This window comes from Pleurodeles waltl, chromosome 3_1, assembly GCF_031143425.1.
Source record: "Pleurodeles waltl isolate 20211129_DDA chromosome 3_1, aPleWal1.hap1.20221129, whole genome shotgun sequence".
NCBI classification, from domain to species: domain Eukaryota; kingdom Metazoa; phylum Chordata; class Amphibia; order Caudata; family Salamandridae; genus Pleurodeles; species Pleurodeles waltl.
Window position 1 is genome coordinate 923,219,842 of NC_090440.1, and position 25,530 is coordinate 923,245,371.

The 25,530-nt window shown below is 42.8% G+C and overlaps 1 protein-coding gene across 1 annotated transcript; it reads left to right on the top strand.

The window, feature by feature from the left end:
- Positions 1-3,521: 3,521 nt before the first annotated feature.
- On the top strand, positions 3,522-24,930 carry AUNIP (aurora kinase A and ninein interacting protein). The gene is made up of 4 exons (XM_069223909.1): positions 3,522-3,611; positions 3,861-3,985; positions 12,994-13,147; positions 22,549-24,930. Exons 1-4 carry the CDS (start codon positions 3,599-3,601, stop codon positions 23,829-23,831), a joined length of 1,575 nt encoding a protein of 524 aa, XP_069080010.1. The 5' UTR covers positions 3,522-3,598; the 3' UTR covers positions 23,832-24,930.
- The last annotated feature ends 600 nt before the right edge of the window (positions 24,931-25,530 follow it).

The following is a 25,530-nucleotide window of genomic DNA, read 5'->3' on the forward strand; positions in this document are numbered from 1 at the left end:
GACCCACTTTTTTCACTGTTCTTCTCTTTCCCTTTTCCTATCCCTCTTCCAACTATATTGTCTGCCACCAGCTCTGTCTTTGGTCTTACCCTACGCTTAGATAGTATATAGAGGTACAATTAAATAAATATTCAAGGCCAAAGAAACCTGACAGAACCATCTAGACTCCCTGGCTGCCTCTATCTCTCAAACACTACTTAGTCTTTAACCCTGTCTTTTTTTCTGCTAACTTTTGAAGGTGGTGGGGTTGGAAGGGTGTGGTGGCTTCTACATAGAAAGTTATGATACCAAATATTGGGTTTAAATGGATGATTTAATAAAATATTTGTGGATGCTGATTCATACTGTCCTTCAGCTGCTAGCATTCTTATTTACTTCATTCTTTTTGATGCTCCTATCAGAATATGATGGCAAACTTTTACACAGGAGTGTAACACACCTACATTTTTCACATAACAAAGTCTCTCACCTCTGCAACATCCAGCTGCCCATGCTCACTGATGGCCACCCGCTAATGCTCTCTCATGCTTGCTGCTTCCCACACTCTTCTGTTTGAAACCCTCCCCTAAGCTGTGTCATTCACTCCCAGTTGCTGCCTCCTGCAGTCTGCCCAAAGGACTCGCGTCCACTTCTCCCAGGAGTACTGACCGGGGAGCTGCAGCTGCCTATGTGAGGGAGAAGCAAAACCGCCTGGAGCACCATTTGGCGTCAGGACAACAGTAGAGGGTAAGTTAGAAAAACATTTGATGTTCTGTGAGTGCGTGAGTGGGAAGTGTTGCGCCTATTGCCCACACTGGTGACATGCTGATCCTCACATAACAGCAGTATTCCTTGGCCACTAGGCATCCCTTGCATGATACCCAATCTTTGCATATGCAGGCAGCACTGTGCTTTGACAAACATTCTAGATTCCCTGCAAAAATAAATCTGTATTGGAGTACATTTTTGACATGGCTTCTGTGTATTTCTGGCACTAATTCACCAGTTTTTTTCACTATTACACAGGATGCTTATGAATGTCAAATAGCCATTCAGAAATGATACCTTTTTTTTTCTTTTTCAAAGCATGTATATATGATGGAATGTATAATAATGCTTTCTATTGTTATCTTCAGGTTGAGATGCAGTAGCTGGTGAAGGTTTGATTGGGCCCAATTCATTTTCAAATGATTGTGTGCTGAGACTAGTATTGGGCAATGATCAATTGAAAATTGATTCTTCATTTGGTAAGATATTTCACTTAACTTTATTACCCTTCTGATAATGAACATTCAGGTCAAAGATGCAAATTGTAAGTGTAAAAACACAGTAATGAACATTAAAATTTGTTTTGAGCGATAAAACCTTTAGGCTTATGTGGTCCCCTAGCACCTCACATTATTACAGGAGTGTTCTTTTAATGATTTTTTGTATTGTCTTTCCACTCCTTCAGTTACTTCTACCCAGATAAGCAAGCTCGTACAGTGCAGAAAGGGACACTTTCTTTCTTCACCTTCGATCTAAACAATGTCCTAGTTTCACATATGCACCTTTGAAACAAGCACCATAAGCAAAGCAGGGTTAAAAACATCTCTTAAGGCACCCTTTATGCTGAAGGGGGATCCAGTGATTTATGAAAGCAGCCAGTCTAAAAGAAAACCTAAAGTAACATGGTTGAAGAAAGGATACTAACATATGCTTTTGTTATCTTTTTAGAATGTTATGACATCTCCTTGCAAGCTGGCTACCTCTCAACAAATGACCTATGAGAAGGAATCTTGCCATAATGATCTGCAATTGAAAAAGAGGACAAAATATTCTGAATCTGGAAACACAGAAAACAGTTGCTTGTTTTGTTGACTTTTTAAAATTCTTGTTGCTTACTTGTAATTTTGTCTTGTACAGTGTCCTATTTCATTTTGAAGCCAAGTACGTGCTTTGGCTAAATAAAAGCTAACAATGGCAAGTCATTTCAATTCATTTTATTTCAGCAAATATATTGTTCGGTATATTGCTGCAGGCCACCATATCAAAACTTAGAGTAATGTTGTTTAGCTCAAATGAAGACAATGCACAGTGAGTATGGGGTAATGTCATCAAGGCTGCTACTAAATGCATTTTGGCATACTTGCTGACACCTGCTTTCCTCACAAATTCATTTGATATCACTCACCAATTTGTTTAAAGAAGAAACATGTTTTAAACACAAACAGATTTCTTTTTTACAGCGACGTCGTGCTTCTCCCAAGTATTTAATTTCATATTTATGTTTTTAAATTAGACTTCGTGAATTCTGGATTGGATAAATTTTCATTCGGAGAATGTACTTGCGTCACAGACTCTAAAAGAAATTATCCAACCCTAAGTCGCTATTTAAACATTAAGGAGTGATCCACAAGCATTCAAAACATTTTATGGAATCATTTGGAAGTAATCCCCATTCATAACAACCTAGAGTACCCACTCTCCTGGTGTATATTAACTGTAATCTTTGGTCATCCTGCAGTAGTCATGAACTCCTCTAAAAGTAATTCACACTCATCATGAAGCTATTATAAAAACAATTCTGGTGTAATCCACACTCATTCTGAAAATGTTAAGAAATCATCCTGGAGTAATCCACACTCGTTCTGAAGTTCTTCAGATAATTGCTGGAATAGCCCAGCTGAAGTCATCCGATGACTCTAGAACGATCTTCCTTTTTGACAAGGGATATGATTTTAAGGCCCAAGCTGCTGACTTTTGATCTGAGGAACCAAGGATAAGTCTTGGTATTGACTCAATGTTTTGTGATTCTTGGCAAATCACTTAACGTCCCCCGCTCCCTTACTGGGGGCATGTCTGTGAAGAACTATAACCCCAGATGTGCTTCCTGCGTCGCTTTCGATGGGTCCAGGGAAATGGTTTTGTACAAGCTCAACAGCGTAACATCACAGAAGGCGTTCAGGCAGAAAGCAAAATACTGTAATACTAAAAACAGCAAAATAACATAAACTCTTATTTGTAAACCTTTTTTTCCGTGGTGGCAATCAAATATTTAACAACCCAATGAATGAGATGTCAGAGATAACCTTTCAAATGTAAATGCGATGATCTCATTGTTAACAGGGCATTGTTAACACTGAACAATCCTTAGACAGACACACTACTTGATAAAAGCTACATCTACCACAACTAGCGGAGTGAAGATGTGGCGCTGCAGCCTGAACTCCTGAGTTTGGAACTGAGGAACCAGCTTCCAATCTCGGCATGGCCCAACATCCTGTCATTGTGGGGAAATCGCTTATTGTCCCTGAGCCTGTAACTCGTCTGATTTTAACTGGTGCGCGTGAAAAGCGCTCCATCGCGCCTTATAAAATACTGCGAAAAAACAAGACCGAAAGCAGTACCGACTAGGGAGCGGACAAAGGCACGCGAGTAGACTCCACAGCCTATCAGTCGTTCGGATTTTTGTATGGCGTCCTATGATTGGCTGGGGTACCGAGACATGTTACACAATTAGCTACCGATTAAGTTCAGTCTGGGATTGGTTGTTACACGACCCGGAAGTATTTCAAGTACGGTCAAATAAAGTTTATTGAAAGCGCGATCACTTACATTGAATAAGAAGCTGAGTTTTATGGGTAGTCAGTGTAAGTATTGGACAGGCGTTTGATCTAACTGCGCTTCGGAGGGTGGTATTCACGCTCTGTGGTATTCGGACGTTTAGCGGCTTCCTACACGCTGGCTTTGGAGTCTAATGCTTTCCCCCCAGTTCTGTTTAGATGGGGAAATGTTATCTTCTCTCTAGCTCTGCAAAGGATAACTTAGCTGCGCTACAGGAGAGTGGAATGCACACAAACTACACTGGGCATTAAACAGTTGTGCTTTTCATATTCCAGTAAAGGCTCTTCTTATCCAGTGTGGACCAGTGATGAAGACCAAAGGTAACCGTGCCTCCGCTTTCCCGCCTGAAGCATGTGGGATTTGGCTAGACCCATCTGCAGAGAAGAAGCATGGCGTGCAGGTATGTACAGACTCCCCTTGCGCAACATCACAGAAAGCCCTTGGTGAACTAATGGGCCTTTTTAGCCCTTGAGTAGAAAAACTAGATTGAGTGCTAGTGCATGTGTTGTCATATTTGTACATGAAACTGGGCAAGGGCATTGTTATCAAAATGTTGCTGATTAGTTCTTCCTGGGCATTGCTATTTGGTAGAGGTTTGGGTGGGACTGAAGTTTCTGTTCAAGGTGAGGTGGTTTCTAGACGCGTCTGCCCTTTTGCGTGTTCCTCCGGGAAGGCTGATGATAGCCTAGTGAAGAGTATGCTTTACTGTACCCTTGTTTTGGATACTCCTGCTTGGTGCTACCCCATTGCTACCTGATGTGAGTACCATTTCTGTCTGCAGAACAGCCAGACACTGACCAATCATTCCAGTTTGGAAGTCTTACACAGTCGATCTTATAACCCGTCAAGAAAACATGTGTAAAGTGTGATCCAAACACCCCCACTTTGTTCCATTTCCTAGTTCTTCATGAACAAGTTAAGGGAGTGATCTGAAAACTCAAAGCGCTGCTGTGTGACCAGTGCTGGCAGCCAGTCTCCCAGATATGATGAGCCATCACCTGAAGTCTGCACTTTCTGTTGAAAGAGCCTAGTGCCTAGACTGCCCTATTGTTAGGGCCCAATGCTAGCAGCAGCAGCAAACCAGCTCACCACCAGCAACCGTGTATTTTCACAAAGTGGTTAGCCTTGCTCGCCACTGGGCTCTAAGTCACTCTCTCAGGCCACACATCTCTATCGTGCAGGGGCCGCTGGCCTATCACTCAGCAGCAGATGCTCCCCTGGTCTCCCACTTTTGCTTGCTGGCCCTCAGCACCATACCCCACAACACCACTTACTTTCCCAGGGACTCTGGAGAGCAGTGGTGTAACAAAACTTCAGGGGACCCCTCTGCAAAGTACCTTGAGGGGGGGCCCCCTGGACCTAGTCAGGGGCCTGCTGCCTCGGCACACTGTACTGTGCTAAGAGGGATCCCCTGGAGCCCTGGGAGGGGGGCCTGCTCTGCGGGGGCCTTTGCTACGCCACTGCTAAGGAGACAGATTATATTCAAGTGGAGCTCTGACTGCGTTTCCTTTGTTCCAAGCACAGACCTCCCTTGTATGCAAGCACTGTCCATGCCCAGCGCCGGCACCCAAGTGCACATAGAAAAGAAAGCAAAACAAAGGTCTGGGTAAAGGGCCCCTGTTGCCAACAGCCTGGCTCTCTGCCTTTGCCCCCTGCTCCTAGGCTGCTGCGGACAGTGGAAGGAGGGAGAGTAACCCTTCAGCCGCCTCGCCATGCGACCGTCAAAAAGCAAAGCCTCACCTAGGAGTGTAAAGTGCAGCCCAGTTATGGGCCACACAGCGCAACTGCAGTGTGTACGCCAGTGAGCTCTGCTGGGCTAGTGGAGTTTTTGGCTGAACTCTGCACTCCAAGCGGAGTGCCAAAACCTCTAACTCCACCCTCGGAGCTCACTGCCCACCCCTAGACATTATCATGTGGAACAGTGTATGTAGTAGACCCATAGCCAAGCCACCATCAGACTGGAGACTAAAGTGTAAACATAAGGGAAAAAACAAGACAGCAGACCTTTTCCACTTGAGCACCTAGGCTCTAGAATAAAATTCCTGTATCCATCAGGATTGCCATAGCGCTGCTTCTGCTTTAGGAAAAAGTTGAAGACCTAGCTCTTTGAAGAAAACTACATCACAGCAACAATACACTTCTACTTGCAAGCTACATCTCCTGTCACTTTGACTACTATATTCTCTCCTTGTAACCTGTACACCAGTCTGGTGCCTTTTTGGCTAGGTCTGTGCTATACAAATTCAACATACATGGGAATACCCTGCTGAGGTCCTCACCAGGTAAGAGTCATGGGGCACAATCTGAAACTGAAATAATGAACAACATTTTTTCCCCCCTGAAACTTCTATTGAACTTAGATTCAAGTGACAGACACATTTGGTGGTATCATGTTACCCAAACTGCTGGTAACCACAGCAGCCCAGCGACCTTGCAGCTTGGTCATTGACAGGGCCTACGGGAGAGAGCAGGCATACTTCATTATGAATTTGTTAAGCTCTGACACAGTAGTTTAGTGTAAAGAGCTTTATTCAAAAACCACCAACCCAACAGCAGCGTCAGCTCCCATTTCCTCAACCGTCCAGTATCTCTCCACTCCGCAGACCGTCCTCGAGACCACTCAGTTAGAATCTCAATGACAGAGATTCCGGACTGTACCCAACATTCTTAAGCAGCCACAACACATCCCCCTTATTACACTAGAGATGGAATACATAATAGGAACAACAAAAAAAGGAAAAAAAAAGAAAATATAACATATGTGTGTGGATAAAACAAATAAGCAACAATATGACAATGTAATGGCCGGAATAACAGGGTAATACAGAATATTTAAATTGCACAGAAGTATGCAGGAAAAACATCAGAATTCAAGAAACCTAGTCCTTCCACCACACTGGTTTAGAACGGAGTCTGACAGGAGTTGTCTTGCATGGTGTTACCTTGGACTCTGTCCTTGCGGTGTGGTTCGCTCCTCGGTTAGACAGATTATCAAAATCAATCCTGGGACAGTTCCATTTTGCAATTCTGGACATACTCCACACTTCACCATTATCCAGCACAACCACATTTTCCCTCACCTCCTTAATACGGAAAGGGCCTTTGAAACTTGACCTCCCTTTAGTTTTGTAATTAGGGTCTTTCAACCATACCAAGTCATCAACCTTCCATGCAACATCGGACACACAAGATTTGAAATCATACCGCAATTTGTACTTTTGTTGATGATCGCTCCTACGCATGGACGCTTTACCAAGTTTCTCCTGGTCAAGTTTCTCTGAAATACATGATCCCAACTTATCTCTGAACCATGCTGGGAACATCTTGTTACAACCCAACCTTCCCCTCATGTACTCAAAAGGGGCGATTCCCGTAACGCTATTGGGAGTATTACGATATGCCCACCATTGGTCTCTCAGGAGACTCCCAAGAGAAACTCGCGTCTCAACTGCTTCCTGGACACAGTACTTCACCATCCTATTCATACGTTCTGCAAGACCATTGGCCTGGGGTAAGTACAAAGCAGTTCTCAAATGCACAATAGCTAAAGAGTCCAAGAAGGACTTCATCTCCACGGATGTCAACTGTACCCCGTTATCTGTAACCAAATGGCTGGGTACACCCTCTCGTGAGAACTCCTCCATTAAAAACTCAATCACCGTCCTGGTATCTAGGGAGTTAACACACTTGGTCACTACCCATCTTGAAGTATAGTCCACCATGAGAATGACATACCGTTCACTAGCAGGGAGAAGATGGAAAGGGCCCATGAAATCTAGACCTAGCTTCACCCAGGGCCTTTCTGGCACAGCAACTGGGGAAAGTGGGGGTTTCGATACCACTTTACTCTTGTCACTACGTGCACATGTCACACAATCTTTAACGGTCGCTTCGACCTCACGATCCAACCCTGGCCACCAATATATCAATCTCAACCTTGATTTGGTGAGATTCCTGCCCAAATGACCCTCATGAGCCAAATTGATGATCTTATTTCTTAAACCAGTGGGAGGTATGCATTTAGTACCCCTTAATACCTCACGACCACTTAAAGACAGTTCATCCCTAATGTTCCAGTAACTCTTCAAAGGTTCAGGAATGTCCTTATAATCCGGCCACCCTCTTACAATGTAACCAGCAAGATCATGTCTAATGGAATCTTGATCCACAGCAGTCTTCCACTCATCTTCACTTATAGCCAACTCATTCACCCAACTAATGACACCCTCATCCTCGCTTTCGTCATGACTATCAATCGAACTCCTAGACAAGAAATCAGCTACCGTATTCTTCGGCCCAGGCACATACTCAACAGAAAAATTATACTCCATTAACCCTTCAACCCACCTCTTTATTCTAGGTGTCAATCCCTCACTTTTCTTTGAAGAAAAAATTTGTACGAGGGGTCTGTGATCAGTTCTCACAACAAAGGGTAAACCCCACAGATAGAATCTGAAATGCTTGACTGCCCATGAGCACGCAAGAGCCTCCCTCTCAATAACGGAATACTGTTGCTCTGACCCCTTCAGGGAACGGGAAGCAAAGGCAATGACCTTCTCCTCTTGATTTTCTCTTTGGATCAACACTGCCCCCAATCCAGTTACACTAGCATCAGTGTACAAGAAGGTTTTAGCGTGTGTGTCGAAATGGCCTAATGTGGGCATTTTCCCAATACAGTCTTTCACAAAGGTGAAAGCAGCTGCACAGTCTCTAGACCATGCAAATGTGTTTCCCTTTTTCAACAGGGATCTCAAAGGTTGTGTCACGCTCGCAAAGTTGGCAACAAATTTAGAATAATACTCTGCCAGCCCTAAAAAGGATCTCACACCCTCCTTGTCTTTGGGTTCAGGGGCGCTGACAATAGAATCAACCAACTCAAGCTTGGGTTTAATCCCTTCACTGGAAATAGTATGACCAAGGTAGGTCACAGAAGAAACTCTAAACTTGCATTTTTCCTTCTTAACCGTGAGGCCAGAACCAACCAGTCTACACAATACTTCTCTAAGGATTTCATCATGTTCCTCTAACGTTTTGCCATGAACCAAAATGTCGTCTTGAAAGATTAGGACACCCAAAACCCCCTCCAGAACTTTCCTCATAATACGTTGAAAACCGGCAGCAGCGGAGGCTAGCCCGAAAGGCATTCTACGAAATTGATAAGCTCCTAGCGGAGTTACAAATGACGTGAGGTGTCTAGAGTCTGGGTGTAAAACAACCTGGTGATATGCTGACGACAAATCTAGTACACTAAATACTTTTGAACCACCAAGCCCTGACAATTCCTCAGAAATATTGGGCAGGGGTTGGCGATCAACCCAAATATGCTTATTAAGGTCTCTGAGGTCCACACACATGCGAATTCGTCTCCCATTGTCCTTCGGCGCTAGAACAATGGGAGCCAACCATTCAGAGGACTCTATCTCCTCAATCACACCAGCATCCAAAAGCTTGTTAAGCTCCACTTTGAGAGGTTCTAACATTAATTTTGGAACTCCTCTCACTTTATGCACAGAAGGAGTGGCATTCTTCTTAAGAATAATTCTGTGTTCAAAATTGGTCAGACAACCTAGTTCTTCTCTGAACACAGTAGGGAAATCCTTCAGAATATCAAGATCCAAGTTGCTATCATTCACTACCATAACCTGACTCTTGGCATTGGGGTCCAATTTAATCCCCATATCACGTTGGTGACGCCAACCTAGTAGATTGTTCCCACGTTTTGCTACATAAACTTTCCCTACAGTGGCCTTACTTTGGAATTGAATACGCATGATCTTATAGCCTATCACTTCTATTTTAGACCCCCCATAACTGACAGGGTTGATATCAGGTGCTGTTAACGAATGGAAATCCTCCCCAAAAATTGCCCGGTAATTCTTGTCACCCACCATAGTATAAGGAGAACCCGAATCAGCTAATACTGTTACAATTTTTCCATCAAACTCAATAGCACACTCAGGCATGGTTACAGGTCCTACATCTACCATTCCAGACTCATTCACAATGTTGCCGGAATCCGAATCAATGCATAGGATCATCTTGTTAACATTCTCAGTGACAGCATCTATATTGTTCTTGTCACTATTGCAGACTCTAGCATAGTGCCCTTTTTTCCCACACTTCCTACACTGAGAATTCCGTGCGAAAAAATTAGGACTGTTCGCAGCATGTCCTGTATTACCACAACAGAAACAACGCTGAAGTCTAGGCTCTCTCTTCCTCTCTTGGGTAAATCCTGGGGTTTTACTGTCACTGTCACAGCTAACCCTCAAGACCTCCTCGCGAAAATGCGGTGCTTGAACCATGCACAAATCATTGTCTCCACTCATCTCCTTAATCCAACTATTGGTGCTCTCCATCCCTTCAACAATTGCAATGGCCTCTCTTAAGCCTGGGTTTTTCGTCAGTAGCTTCTCCTGAACTCTCTTGTTGTTAGTACATCGGACGAGTTGGTCACGGATTAAGGAATCCGTGATGTCACCAAAATCACAAGTGCGTGCTAGCGTGCGCAAAACAGCAATGTAATTACCCACACTTTCAGACTTCCCTTGTGAGCGTGCAAAAAACTTGTGTCTCTCAAGAACAACATTGAGTTTGGATTCAAAGTGTGCTGCTAAAATGGCCACAGACATCTCATAACAGTCTCTGGGTTCACCTTCTGCCCCTCCAAAGGACAAGGTCTCAAGACTATCATAGATATTCCTGCCCTCAATTCCTAAATTGTGCAACAAGACTGCTTGTTTCCTTGCAGGAGAGAACTTTTCCCCACCTATCGCTATTAAATAGGAATCAAAAAGATTCTTCCAACGCTTCCACAGAAGAATCGGGTCGCCTTTATCCGTTAGAAAAGGAGGAGGCTGAGACATTGTAGGAGTAGCCATAACTTGTAACGCGTCTTAAGTCCACTGTAGAAGAAAATCCCTTTAAACTGTTCCACAATGTAGCACTGCACAACGAAAAGGGAAAAAAAAATATATAAAAATCTGGCTTGGACGATTGAGACGCAAGCGCGTTGCTAGGCAGCGTTGCTATGGCTGCGCACGCAATGCAGGCTCGCGTTATTAGGCCTTCCGTATACTTCTCGTTGCCAGGGCCGCGTTGATAGGTTCCTGTAGCAACAAATGTGCGTGCCCACTCGAGTGCGCTGGGTCCGTTGGAGGCTCGCGCTGAACTAAAAAAAACTGTAGCCGGCAAGAAAGGATAAAAACACAAACAAATCCACTGTCTAGAGCAGACAGAAATTGTTCCTGGAACGTGTTCTCACCCCCACCTAGTGGAGACCGCGAAAAACGTCCACGCTGCCGCTGACACAGGGAAAATTTGATGGAGGTCGCCGGAGACGCTTACTCTGCGAACAACACGGAGAAGACCATCCGTTCAACTAGGAAAACAGGCACTTTCGTTCGATCAGGTAGGAAAAGCGCAGCAAGTCCCTGGGAAATGGCGTCGCGACAGAAGAGTAGAAATCCGTGGGTTCTGGGTTGGTGGTCACCTCGTCGCCAGTGTTAAGCTCTGACACGGTAGTTTAGTGTAAAGAGCTTTATTCAAAAACCACCAACCCAACAGCAGCGTCAGCTCCCATTTCCTCAACCGTCCAGTATCTCTCCACTCCGCAGACCGTCCTCGAGACCACTCAGTTAGAATCTCAATGACAGAGATTCCAGACTGTACCCAACATTCTTAAGCAGCCACAACAGAATTCTTTTCAGTTTACTTTCTGTTTGGGACCATAGCATATGGAAGAAGAAACAAAGGGTTCAGTGGAGACAAAGCAGCCCCGATAGGGCTCACTGACTGACAAGAACCACTGGTTGAGTATCTCTGAAAAGGAAACCTTCTGGTTATTTCAGTGAGGGGACACTCGTTTACATCCTCCAAAAATGCTTGCACCATAAACTTCAGACAAGATTCTTGGCTCAAGAAACCAGAAGGGAGTTTTTCTTTTTGGAACACCTAGCTTCATGCCTTGGGGGGCTTATAGTCGTGTTGTCCCGCTGGGGGTTTGCCTGCCTACGGACAAAGCTACTGTATCAGGCTACGTGGTTCTGTGGACGCCAGGAAAGTTTACACATTTTTAATATTTATGTATGCCATAGAAAAAAAATCCAATGTACGAAATATGAAACCAAAGCTCGTTCTACCAAAGTAACTGAATTCGTAACTTCTTTTTATGCAGTGCTTTGTTCAGCAGGTCTGCCATTTGTCAGTGCTGTAAATAATGGATGTTAGGCAAATAAGTGACTGTTAACCTTTGAAAGGAGAGAAAGCTGAGGTAGCCTTGCTGGGATTAGAATTTAAGACCTGCAGATGTCTGCGACATGATTTTTACTCCTCTTTCTACAAACTGTATTCTATTTCGGCTACTTCATGCAAGACTTAATCGCTGATCAGGTAGAAATGTGGGTCTTTCTTTGACCAGTGGCTGTAGAATTGTAAATGTGGGTTCTCCCAGGAGCCTCGACCCAAAGAAAATGCCCACAACTTTCTGTCCATCCATTATAGTGCTGCACGTAGGACAGTCTTCTAAATATTATGTTTTCAAAGTGTACGTTCAATTGTGGTGGTAGTTGCATGGCTCTAAAAATGACTTTCCCACATATATGTGCTCTTCGGTCTCAACACCCTCCCCACGCGGGTGGGGAAGCATGGGCTTCGGTCTTGGTCATTAGCACACTTTGCTGTGCATGTCTAATATGGATTTTTGGTACTTTGTAATTGAAATGCTTACAGCTTCCCAGGGGCCATTTAACTGACAGGCAGTGAAGTATGTCTGTGTGACTTCCCTTTTCAAGTAAGTGCTTAACACTTCCTCATCGGTCCTTAGTAGATAGAGGTTGCCCCGGGATTTTCAGCTCCTTGCATATCTTGGACCTGACAGTTACTGGGAATGTTTAATCTCCAAAAAGCAGTGCATACCTGTTCCCAGTAACGCTGGATGGGACCACACCACCTCCATGATGCCTTGGGTTTTGGGTAAAGAAACTATAGATCCAGAATGAGCAAATTTAATATCTGGCTAATAGGAGGTAAATTTTCAGCAGGGTTGACAAGATCGATGAACTGTTTTGGATGTTAAACAGTAGCCACGCAGGTGTCTAAGTAAGGGCAGGTATTTCTAGTTGGTAGGCAGAGCCGCAATACCTTGAAGGTAAACCATTGTGAGCTCTCAGAATTGCACGCTACTGATGGGTTTCCCATTAAAGCACAACTTTCTTTGTCTTTATTCCCAGTGCTAGAGACCTGCATGACGCAAAATGTTGTTACTGTTATATTCTTGTTTTTTATTATATGCTTGTTTGCATCTTAATCACCTAGCCAAACAACCTCCTAGATAACCAGCGCTGCTTCTCCAGCCTTTAAGGTTTATCGTGTAACATATCTCTGGTCTTTTTTTTTTTTTCCTTTTAGGTTTTACTCTGTCGACCTTCTTTGAAGCTGAGTAATCCGTTCCCAATACGGTCTTCCAGTGCTGCAATGGAATATGGTTTCACTCAGACGAGATCCCCACAGCCCTGCACACTGCAGACTACAATATCATCCTTTTTCAGAACGACACCACGAGGTAGCTTTGGGGAAAATACCTTTAATGTGGAGTTTTTCTTCTATCTGATTCTCAACCACTAAACATTACACCTTAAACCTGGGACTTTGTTCAGGGTGCAATGGAGAAAAGTTTGCTTTGATACTTTTTTTTCCCAATCATAGTAGACATGAGGTGCCTACTTGTTTCATCATGATTGTGAGTGTAGTTAGAGTGACCATTACCTTTTCTGTGGTCCGCAGTGGACATGTTCTCTGTATCTTTTTCTAGTTTGTGGGGCCTTCGTTAAGAGGGCCTTGTTAATTCAGAATGGCCAGTAAAAGTAGATACCTGACCCTTAGCAAATATGAGATCCACAGGAACACTGATTCTCTTTACTTCAACATGGAGATTTTGACAGAAAACAGCTGGAGTTACTGGCACCTCTGGTGGTGGGGAAACCTGTCCCATTTCCTGGGTCACTTTTAATGAAGACCTTGGTGTTTTATAATTGTTTGATCACGGCTAGTTAAGATCAGAGGATTCATCCTTGAATGTGGTGCCTATAGTTTTACAGGTGGAAGCAGACTGGCAGTAGTCTTATTTGAAAGTTTTCAGTTTTGGTTCTGGCATATGCTTACACCTCAGTGATACATCCTGAGATGTTTATACCAGCAGTACGGAGTAAGGCCACATTGTAGGAAGCTGGCTTTTTATATGATAAATAAAAATGAAAAATATTGTGCAAAGAGTCCAGGGGTTCTATTGCTAGTGGTCAGGGGTTTGCTCTAGCAATCCCAATGTGGTCTTTTAGGGTGTAGTGTGGTCGAGCAGCCTTAGGCTTATCAGAAAGGAGCCGAGATATCTGCAGATACCCATACAATCAATAAACAAGACACACGACTCAAAGGAGATCCACACCAATTTACAAAAATAACAAGTATCTTTATATATATTTTGGCACCAGAATAGATTTAATCAGGTAACTATGTTTTGCAAGGAAAGTCATTACAGTTTGAAAAGTCGACACAGTGCAATTTTTGGAAGTTCCACTGTTATCTTATTGGGGAAAAACAAACACAGCAAACAAGTACAGTACAGTGACTTAGGGGGCCAAGCTTCTAGACTTGACATGAGTATTTGGCAAGGGTCGGGACCACACCAGCAGGTCACAATGAGTGGCACAGGGTGGCCGGGTACAGAGTTGTAATAGGGCATCAGGTGCCCAATGCTAGCCATTCTGGTGAGAAAACTTGAGCTGGTAAAGAACAGGTATCCTGTTCAGCCAGAAAGTAGATGAGCAATTAAGATGCTGTTAAACCATGTTTTTTTTTTTTTAGCTTGTCAACGTTGCCATGTTCAAATACAGAGGTCAAATGTCAGCTTATGCCTTCTTACAAAATTCTGCTTATTTTATCCTGGAGATTGGTGTTAACGTTTCTTCCTCTGAAAAGGTAGAGGGTTTTATTAACTGAAGTGTCTGACAATCGTCTTGAAATAAAAGGCTGTAGGAGGTTTGTAGTTTCTTTTTCTAACAAACCGCATTTAAATAGCTTGTATATGAACAGTACAAATATTTCAAAGCATATCAACAATTTGGAATTCACATTCAGAAGTGTGATGGAAACGTTTTTTATAGGATTAAAGCAAATTAAAACACTTTACTAAGTGATGTGCAAATTATAAATATTTGCAGAACCCAGATTTCAAAACATTAACGTTTGTACGCTATATAGCTTTATCAGTAAAAGGAAATATCATTGGGGAATTTATGTGACCATTCCAATGCAAAATGTGGAAGCACAGTGCCATTTACAGTCAGCACATCACAAGTGTTTATAAACTTGAACTGAGAAACTTTCCTTCCTTACCCCGCCCTATGCCAATGGTGTTGGTAAACTAAGAGGCACGTAATGGGTCATGTGTACCCTATATGTGGGCTAGATTTTTATTCTACATGGAGCTATTAAATCAAACAAGTTTTTTTGTTGTTTTTTTTGTACAGCAGACATGCGGAAATTGCATATTTGAGAAAGGAGAAAAAGGCATCTCACTAGGATCACGCAATTTGACACTAGTTTATGATTCAAGCATTACAGTTAGGTCGATCAGAATATTCAAGTCAATAGACCTTCAAGTCTAGTTACGTTTTTATAATTGTTCAAGATCTGCTTACTAATCTACCAGCTTCTCCTTTCTGAGAAGACCAGAGGTCTGGAGACTGTGATTTATCAATGTGATAGGTCACATGGTAGCTAGGTCCACACATAAGAAATATGCCCTATTGTTTGATATTGAACTAATGTTACCAATAAATTCCAGTTCATCTATCTGACCCTTCAAAGCCAAGAAAGCTTGAGGCGAACCACAAGACTTCACTTATAAAAATGCATGCAACTATAACATTGTCATATCTGCTATGCAGTAAAACACAAACTAAGCAATTCAAGTATTACTTTTATGAAGCTGTCAATTACTGCTATGCTGTTTTTATTTCTAAGTCGGTTTTAGTAGTGCAGCTGATCAACCTAAAAACAGAACTTTCTACAGAGAGGGATGTTGGCTCCACCCACATGTTGGTGGACAGGACTACATATTTTGACTCAGAAGAATGTGTATGTTTCCACAGAAAAAGTGTGTTCCCTCTCTGCAGCTGTGATTTCGTTTGTTTATTCAGCCGCAGTACGGCTTTCTAGAGAAGACTCAATAGTACACAAAGTATTAGGCTTACAAAGGGATGGAGTTTGAACTTTCGGCAACGCATACACGGTGCTGTTAAAGTAATTTGGATAAGTAGTTAAATTATGGTGTTTGTTTTGCTCTGGCAGCAGCCCTTTTTCGTTTCCACCATTGTTAGGCTGCAAAGTGCAGTTGTGTGTTTAAGAGCAGTGTGGGACGCCAAGGTATCCAAGTAATACACATGCATTTTTAGTTTTGCCTCTACAGCACACCTGTTGTTGGACCTTATGTATCAGCAAAAAAGAAATTTCACAATGCCACTGAGAGGGGCTTAGGCTCAACCCACATTAGTTTCTGAGAGGAGGGTTTGATAGGGGCGAAGTTGAGTGCTTGCATTGAACCTAATGGCTCCTGCTCAATACAGCAGGACTAAGTTGGTTTAGGTGATAAGTCACTGATCATGTCTAAAATCCTGATCGGTTTATTCTGAAATGGTACGAAAAGGCAGTTGGCCTGATGTATTTATTTTTAAATGCATGCATTAAAGTTGATTCATTTGAGTGGATTGGTATTACTCTGTATTAAGGCCTATTCATAGATATGGTGTTACATTGAATCTCTGATTAGTGGTAGGCAAGTATTTTGGTGTTGGTTACTCCCTCTGGCAAACCATGTGTTTATATTTGCCATGTAAGAGTTCTTGTTAAGTCCTCTTAGGAGAGATAGTATTTTGCTTTGCCAACTGTAATTCTGTATATGTTGTAATCTTATGCTTGATGGTTGCCTTGTGGAAAAGCTTATGTTCAGTATGGTGTGCCTGGTTTGGTTATGAAGACAAGCCTATGGCAATAAATATAGTCCTGATTGGTGCAGAGAGGGAGGTTATGGCAGATGACAAAGGTATGGGCTGCTTATTATGAGAAGTTATGACAAAGGCAGTAGGTATGACTTATTTATTCTGAACTGCATGTATTCAAGCCAATAGGCCTCTAAAAGTGTGTTCACACAGACTGTTGACAGCTATTTGGTTACATGCAATCACACAGATTACCATAGTAATAGTATGTAGCATTTTGGTGGTGGTCACCCATTGTGACCAACCCTGCTAGTTAAAGATTATCACTGTGAGTCTTGATAATACATAATGAGAGGGATTATATATTGCCAATGTTGTATATACATAGAATATACCGACAATATTAGTATATTGCCAGTGCTGTACACATTTGTAACTATATTCATGATTGTTTCCAGTTTAAGCACACTTGTAGGCCTGTGTTGATTATAGTGCCAAGCCAGTGGTTAAGGCAGTACTCCTTATTGGTTCACTAGTAACAATTATGCCAAATTCTTTAGGCGTGACCTGTTCATAATTAAAAGGTATGGCCAAGCAGGTAGACCTGGTTTGCTTACACTACCTTTCGGCAAAATTTAGTGATAATGCACACCTATCAATTAACACTATATTTTAGTGTGAAATAGGTCTACATATGACATGAGGCTGCATTTTGCTCTTAAAGCACAAAAATCATAAGTATGGCAAAGAGCAAATTGCTTTCTGGTTGCTCCTGCGCTATATTTTGCCACGAGGGGCAGCGTAATTATGCAGCAGGTAATAGCAGAATAATTTTGGGAATATGGTTTAACAAGAAATTCCCAAATTCTCCGGGAGGGTTTCAGTCTAATAACACCAATGTAAATTCAAATTTTACCTTGGCCTATTATTATTTTTTTTTAAATAACACATTGTCTCACAGATTGCCATGGTAGGCAGGAGTTATGGTGACCCACCCAAAACAATCTTCGTAGGGTTAGAATAATGGCACTACAGTAATCCTTATAAGCCTTTATTAGTATGAATTCTTTATAGTTTTGACAACTAACTATAATCTTGTACTTGTTTGTAATTTAGTACAGTATACTGGAAAGATAACCTGTGGGAAAGCTTATGACAGACAGGGTAATGGTGAAGTGTAAGTGATAAAGGTTATAGGCCTGATTGTTAATGAAATTACAATAAGTCAGGAGAACTGACATATTCATAGTGAAAAACATGTTAGTCAGTAGGCATTTCAGGTGGATTATTTTCATTACTCTCTATTAAGGCCTACAAATAGGTATTTTGTTACATGAAATCTCACTGAATACCTTTTTGTAGGGAAGGATGTTGGTTATTCCCCAGTACCCTCCAACAAACATTTTTGGATGCCAGATTTCCACAGTAATCTTTTTTGCTGCAGTCTCTTCTGAAGGTCTGACAGGCTTTGGTGTCTAGTAGCAAGTATCTACAGAGGAGGAAAATATTGGTGCCTGCCATGTGTGGACATATGCTGCAGCGGTGTGAACATTTTGAATTCTTGAACCAGATATAAAGGAATCTCTCCAGGGTGCGCCATGAGAATATTCAGTGCTCCCCGTTTTAATTAGAAATCACTCATGGGCCGTCTGCTTTTGGTAGGTGATGGACCCACCATTCTTAATGTGGTTACTTGTTGATACTCTGGCTGTCGGGTCATTGTGATCCTCATTACAGGTATAAGCATAGATCTTGTGTCGCACAGTATGATTAGTTTGCAAATGGTCCAAGGCAAAGTGCCAGCTGACCAGATGGCTTACAAGAAATGGAAGTGAAGATCTTCCTCTGTATGTCTGCCTCAAGGTGCTCCTCATTGCAGCTCTTGCCTCAGATAGTTTGGTGTCTCAACTTATGTGGTATTCCTGCAAACAGGAGCCAGGCTGGGAGCACCCTTCAGTCAAAGATGTCATATTGCCCATAAGTGCTGGGGCTAGGACCACACGTTCTCACATGAGTTTCCAGGTGGCCAGTTCTCACCTCCCCCCCCCCCCCCCCCATATGCCAAATCTTGTTCCTTTGCCTCCTTTACCAGTGTCTGTCTACACATGGCCATAGTTAATAGTTGTCATACATGAGCCCCTTGTAGCCACCATTTTTTTTAAACGAATCCTAGCAGGAAATACCAGAAGAATCATTTGTTCTTATGGGTGCCAAATGACTTGCTCAAAGTAACCCACATTGGGATTGGCCTACAACTTCAGATGTTTGCAAAGATGGGTATGGAAAATACAGGGAACATTTCTGTGCCCTTTTTAAAAAATAAATAAAGTGAAACTGTTTTGGTGATTTAGCCACCTGCCATTCCTCTAGACGTGGCTGACACACTGTCATTGGCCCTTCTGCCTTACTCCTATATCCTTAACAGGGAAACCCAATGCATACCCCAACAAGAATGCAGAAGAGATCACAAATCCAGCTATTTGCATGGAGTTCTGGACATGGTTTGAGGCAGATTTCCACGTGGGTCTCTGCGTACTGTGTAGACTAGGATATGGGGAGGTGGTTCCCATCACGCATTAGAAGAAATTTGCGGTGCCCTTGGAATTTGATGTACTTCCAGTCAAATCTGACAGTGCACAGCAATATTGAAACCAAGCAAAGATTTAACCAGGTGAACAGATCGGAGTGTATCTAACTTGCCTTTAGCAGTGGCTAAAGTTTCGAACCAGACCATTATTCCGCCCCTCCCTGCTCCCTCAACTTTTCACTGCTGTGCAGAAAGCATATAGGCCCTCATTACAACCCTGGCGGTCGGTGGAATAGTGGAGGTATTACCGCCAACAGGCTGGTGGTACCTACCTCCACTATTATGACATTGGCAGTTTGGCCAAAGCTAAACTGCCAATGTACCACACTGACCGCCCCGGCGGTCACAACTGCCGGGCTGGAGACTTCACTCTGCAGCCCGGCAGCCGTCACTAGGCTGCCCATCAGTGCCAGTGAATTCCTTTCCTGGCACTGATAGGGGTCTGACCCCCCCCCCCTACCCATACAGACACGCATACACACATTCACCCACACATTCATACTTCATACACACAGCAACACCTGTGAACATACATCCAGGCACACACGCAATCTCCCAACACAACATGCACGTACACTCACACCCACTCATGCACACACGCATTCCCACACAGTCACGCACATTCCCACACAGTCAAGCAACACCACTCACCCCCCCCCCCCCCCCCCCAACCCCCTACTGTCGGAGAACCCGACTTACCTGCTTGCAGTGGGTCCTCTGGCAGGAGACGGATCATGATACGGTAGGCGGTGTTTTGCTGGCTTGGGGCTTCTGCTGGCAGCAGAGCCGCCGTCCGCTGCAATGACCATTGATAGAATTCCGCCAGCCTTCTGGCAGTATTCCATGGACCGTCGGTAGCCACAACGACGGTATATTGGCGGCCGTGGCGGTAGGCAGCATTTGCCGCCAATGTCTTAATGAGGGCCATAGTTCTTTAAACCATTGTCAAGGTGGTGTATGCGTTCTCATCTTCTGTCTTACCTGCTGGGTGGGTTTCATCCTTTCATGAACATAAGTCGCCGCTTCGAATCAGCAACTGGGTTTGGGTTGATGAGTGCTGTGCCCTGTGATTGGATGCTAAGGATTTGGATGCATTTTGTCTCTTTGAGGAACACTGCCCTCAACCCAGGAGACCACTTTAATCCCTGTGTCAGTCTGTTAATAAAGATCTGTGTTGTGTGTGGGAGGGGGTGGGGGGGAGTCAGTGGATACCCATCACACTTCGGGCATCGCACTGGGCCAAACGGGGGAAAAAAAAGGTTGGTGAATTACTTGAATTGATTTTAGCCACTTGTACCTACTCTGGGCCACGATCCAATGTATTCTTTTTGTATTTTAAAAAAAATTTTTGCTCAACATTCCACCTTAAACAGAATTGCAGAATGTTTCTATGGTTTTCTAAAATTAAGCACATGTGAAAAGGAAGGTCTTTCCTTACCTTGCTTCCAAATGTTTCAGTAACTTTCCTTTGCATGCGAACAATTCACATGTCTTTTTCTTTTGGATCAAACCTGATTGTTTACTTATTGGATCTAGCTTTTGCATCTTTTCTCTTTGCGTAGTATCTGTGTTTTTTAAATCTCCCAAAACTAAACTTGCTGGGTTTCTTTCCTCCTCCCCTTTTTTTTTTTTTTTTTTTTCCCCCTCACCTTTCACCCTCTCCTGTGAAACATTCATTGCTAGTTTTATGGTCTCACGCATCGCAAAATGCTAAATGTTGCTGGTTTCCCTACTGTCAGCTGCACCTGTATGTGTGTTCTGTAGCAAGACTGCATTGGACATTTTTTCAGTGCTGCTTCTTCAGACAAATCTTCGTCAAAGCAATCACGTAGCCAATGCCACATGTGATCTGCTGACATTATGCATTTGAAGTCCTCTTGTGAGCTATGCTTATTTTGGTCCAGATCTGTTAAAGGGCTGGTTTGGCTGGACCTTTGTAGCTAATGGAATCGCATGGTTAACTGTTACTAGCAATTAGACAGACAAAACCCATTTTTATTCGCTTCCTGGCACATTCCATGGAAAGGGATGATTGCGAAATGCACTTTTGATGGACTAACTGGGTGTTCTTTGCTTGTCTTTTTTTTTTAATGATGAATGTGATGCCATATGCATGGGCCACAGTGGTCTGCAAACACCCATATAGGATAGGCCACTGCGAGTTTCCTAAATCATTATGATGACCATACTCTGACAGGGGAAAAAAACTATTGTCTAATAAAATGCATGTTAATGGTGTCCAGGATGGCATTTGCATACCCAACAACAGCACACTGAACTTGGCAGCATGATTCCTGCCTTTAGCGGTAGGGTATTTAAACATGCTGCTGCCTTTCTGGACCTAGTTGGGAGGCTCAACAGGGACACAGTACCAGAAAGTGCTGCATTACAAACTGGAAAATGACCATGTAGTTGTGGATAGGTAACAGTTTTGCACTGATTATGTATCCACATCTAACGCATTTGGCTTCCACATGAAGTAGAGGAAGTTAGGAAGGCTGTCAAATGGAGATTTGCCGAAAATTCTGAAGAGGGTGTTCTCGAGAGGCAGTGTAAGGTTTCACATGTTGGTAAGTTTCATTAGACACTCCTCAAATGCATTCACCGAGGATTTTTCTTTTCTCCCCAAAAAACTTCCCAGTCCCAGGACATCTCCATGGCAAGCTACTAGATGGCTGGAGGAATCCAAGTGTACATCTATAGCTAAGCAAGCGTTAAAAGAAATCAAATGTTTTACCCAGGCGTGTGCTGCAGTAATACAATCCCTTACACATGTTATCAGCCAGGGTAAACTGTACATGTATTAGAGGAGCAGGTGTGGGGACATTACATGTGAAATCGGCCTTTTGACTGAGTTGCAAGGTCAGAGAGAGAGAGAGAGAGAGAGATATTCAACCATGGAAATAATTGCTACTGAGTTCAGTGCTCTCGTTTAATTTTTACCTTTTTCATGTGTTTTTATATTCACTTGTTTCCTCCCACACCCCTCCGTAGCTGTGCCCTTTGTTGGATCTGCTGTATTTCCAGTATCTGCATTAGATTCCTGTGCTTCAGTTAAGCCCCGGCCTCTGTTTTATCCCAAAGTTTATCATGTGATGCTAATTACTCCTTCGTTGCTCACCCGTTTCTCTCCTCGTGTTGTTGCCTTTGCACTTCTTTCTTTAGCAAAGCCACTGAAACCCTTCCATTTTGAAAGATACACTATTTCCAGTGTTTTACGCAGCTTGGAAAGATGCAGGTGGGTGTGAAGGGGCGGTGAACAGGGTTTAGTGTTAAAAAATACCACTGTACTGAATCTAATGTTTGTACGTAGCTAACAAACTTCATTCAAAGGGTCATCAGAAATGCCGGAGTGAGTAACTTACTTTCTATTTCTTTCAGCACAAATGCTTGCTAAACAGGTAGACGGGCAGTCTTCAGCAAACATCTGCCACAAAAGAAAGCGTGCAGAGGATAAGCTGGAGCCTTCCAATAAGAAGAGCAAAACAGTGGAATCTTTTTCAGCCCAGCAGCCATTGGATGACTCCTTAAGTGTAAAACCTCATTGGACACAAAAGTGCGACCCACTGACCGAGGCTACAAAGAGAATCCCCAATGGTAGTTCTGTCTGTGACTCCCCTCCCAAGTATCCACAAACCATGCTCTCCAACGATGCACCCAATGACATGGAGTCCAATGAAATGCACTCCTTGGTGTTTTCTCACCATTCTGGGTCACAGGAGTTGTTTGATCAGGTGCCCCCATTTCCTACTCTGCTTCGTAATTCACACAGGGTTTTGCCATGGAATCCAGGTACACCCCTCGAGTCCCCTAAATTATTAGATTTAGACATGCTTGTCAAGCAAACCAACCAAGACAGTGAACATCCATCGTTGCAGTCACTCAGCCCAGATGAGGATGCCCACACATCCTCTCCACAGGGCTTATCTTTTGCGGAAAGTTTGCAAACACAAATAGACTTCACCCAAGATTCTGAGGGTAACGTGGTACTTGCACATAGGGCTGCGCATGGCCAATGGACTAATCAGCAGAGCAAAAGAAGAGAACTTTCAAAGTCCTGGGGTACATCCGGAATAAAAACGAGTAAAGAAAATCTGAGCACTAAGCCCCACAATAATCCTTTAGCAAATATTTGTGCAGAAACAAAAGGAAACCTGCTGTATTGGGAACCATCTAAACACTCATCAAATGTGGAAAATATACAACCTGTTACAATGAGGGCATTGAAAAAAAATGTAAAGTTGAACTGTGTACTGGATGAGAACACTATTCACCAAGTCAAACGTTTGCTGCATCATGGTTGTGAAGGCATTAGACCATCCTTGGAAGGAATCTGTAATAAATGTGAAAGTTCAAATGTATCCTCCTTGGGTGACGTTTGCAATACAGTTCTGTCAACCAGGTGCTTCAGTAACCAAGATAGCCAGGGATGCTTTCCAAATAGGAATCTAAAGGACCTCGTGAATACAAAAGTAGAGAAAACCCCACTGGCTGATCAAACAAATAAAATACAGGACGGTCGTAGTGATGTCACAAAGTGCAACTTCAGGCTGCCATCTGGGATTAAGCCACATTTGGGAAAAACTCCTGTGGCTTCTCAACCTCTGCCCAGCCTGCTCTTCACACAAGATTCGGAAGGAAATGCTGTTATTAAGCACTTGTGATTTTTGTTAAGCTTTTGTTTTTTCTTCTCAGTGCGGGGGAGGAAAGGTTTATGTTTTTGTTATAAAGATTTTACAATATTTTTTTCAATTGTATTAAGGAGTAGCTGAAGGGAGGAAATAGCCCATCTGGAGGTGGGTTGTTTCTTCCAACTTTGATAGTCTTTGAGTGCGTGAAAGGAAACTGTTGCAAAGAACTTTGTACAATAAAACAATTTCACATTGTAACTTTGCAATGTAAATCCCGTTTGCATCAGAGACTGTAAATACAAAGGGAAAAGGTTTTGCTTTGACAGCCACTACCAAAACACCCTCTTTGAAAGTGGGACCCTGGACAGCGAGTCTCATTACTCTGGTGTTGAAGTGGAGCAGGTTCAGGCAGTTTTGGGGACACCCTTTCGTAGTTTTGTTTTCAGAATCACTGTGGTCACTCCAGTTCACAGAGACTGCAGAAGAGCTTCAGTAGCATTGAGAAAGAATAGAGTGAAGGCGGTATGAGAACATGAAAGACAATTTATTCTTCAAAGAGGGAAGTGTAGAGTTAAGCAGAAGAAATCTAAGGTACATTTTGTTTTAGAGATTGATTGGGAAAGATTGTTGAAAATGTTTGCAATGAAGAATGGAGTTAACTTTGGTCCTAGAATTGGGTATGTGTACTGTGAGAAGAAATGAAGCGTATGTTTCTGCTAGAAGAGGCTCTAAACGAGATCACCATTTTCTTTGCATGGGTTTACTGTATCTGGACTAATCAAAAATGTTTTTGCCATCCTTGGTCCAGGCTGTGGTCTACTCGCATTCTGACATTGATATCCACAATTGAATGTTGTTGTTGGTGCCGGCAGCTGTACACTTTTGTATTTTTCTTCTGCTATTTATAATATCTGGCACAGCCCTGCTTACAATTTCACCATTTCGTCAGGTTTTGGTTACAAGCTTTGGAATGCCCTTCCATTTTACTTTAAGGAATTGTTCCACACTCCTTGCCTTTCCCAAGTACTTTAAGACGTGGTTATTTTAATTTGGGAGTTGGCTTCCACTGGTTCAATGGTTGAACGTCATTTGTGTAAATCCTTCAAGGTTGTCCTAAAGAAACTAGCTGTTGAAATAAACAAAACAAAAAAATCAATGAAAAGGAGTTAGGAAAACAATTTTTTTTTCATGTTTTCATCTGTAACTACTTGTCATGATGGCTGTCTTACAGAAGCAGTATACAGTTCCATCTGATATCCCCTTCTGGACACAGGGATATATGGTGCAAGTTATGTCTTGTGTTCTTGGAGAACCAATAGAGATGCATCTTACAATGATTTTTCTTTGTGTACTGAATATGCTTAATATATAGGGTATCATATAAAGAGTGATAAATGAGTATGAAGAAAATCTATGTATTTGTGAAACGTACACAAGATACCATCTTTAGAAGCAGTGGTCATTTATACACCTCTGAATTTTTGGGTACTCATAGCAAACGTGATTCAAAGGGCATTTTGCAAAATGTCTTATTCTTGCACAGTTTCCTACATTTGAAAGCCAGAAATACAGAGAAATCCAATTGGTGATAACAAATGTTCCACTTTCATGCTCCCAAGGGTCTTCTGATCAAAACAGTAGCCCACTCATGTTTTGTGTTATGCTCCTGCCCCAAAATGCAACCTGGAGATCTCACATTTCACTCAGCACAGCAAAATTAACACTATTTTTA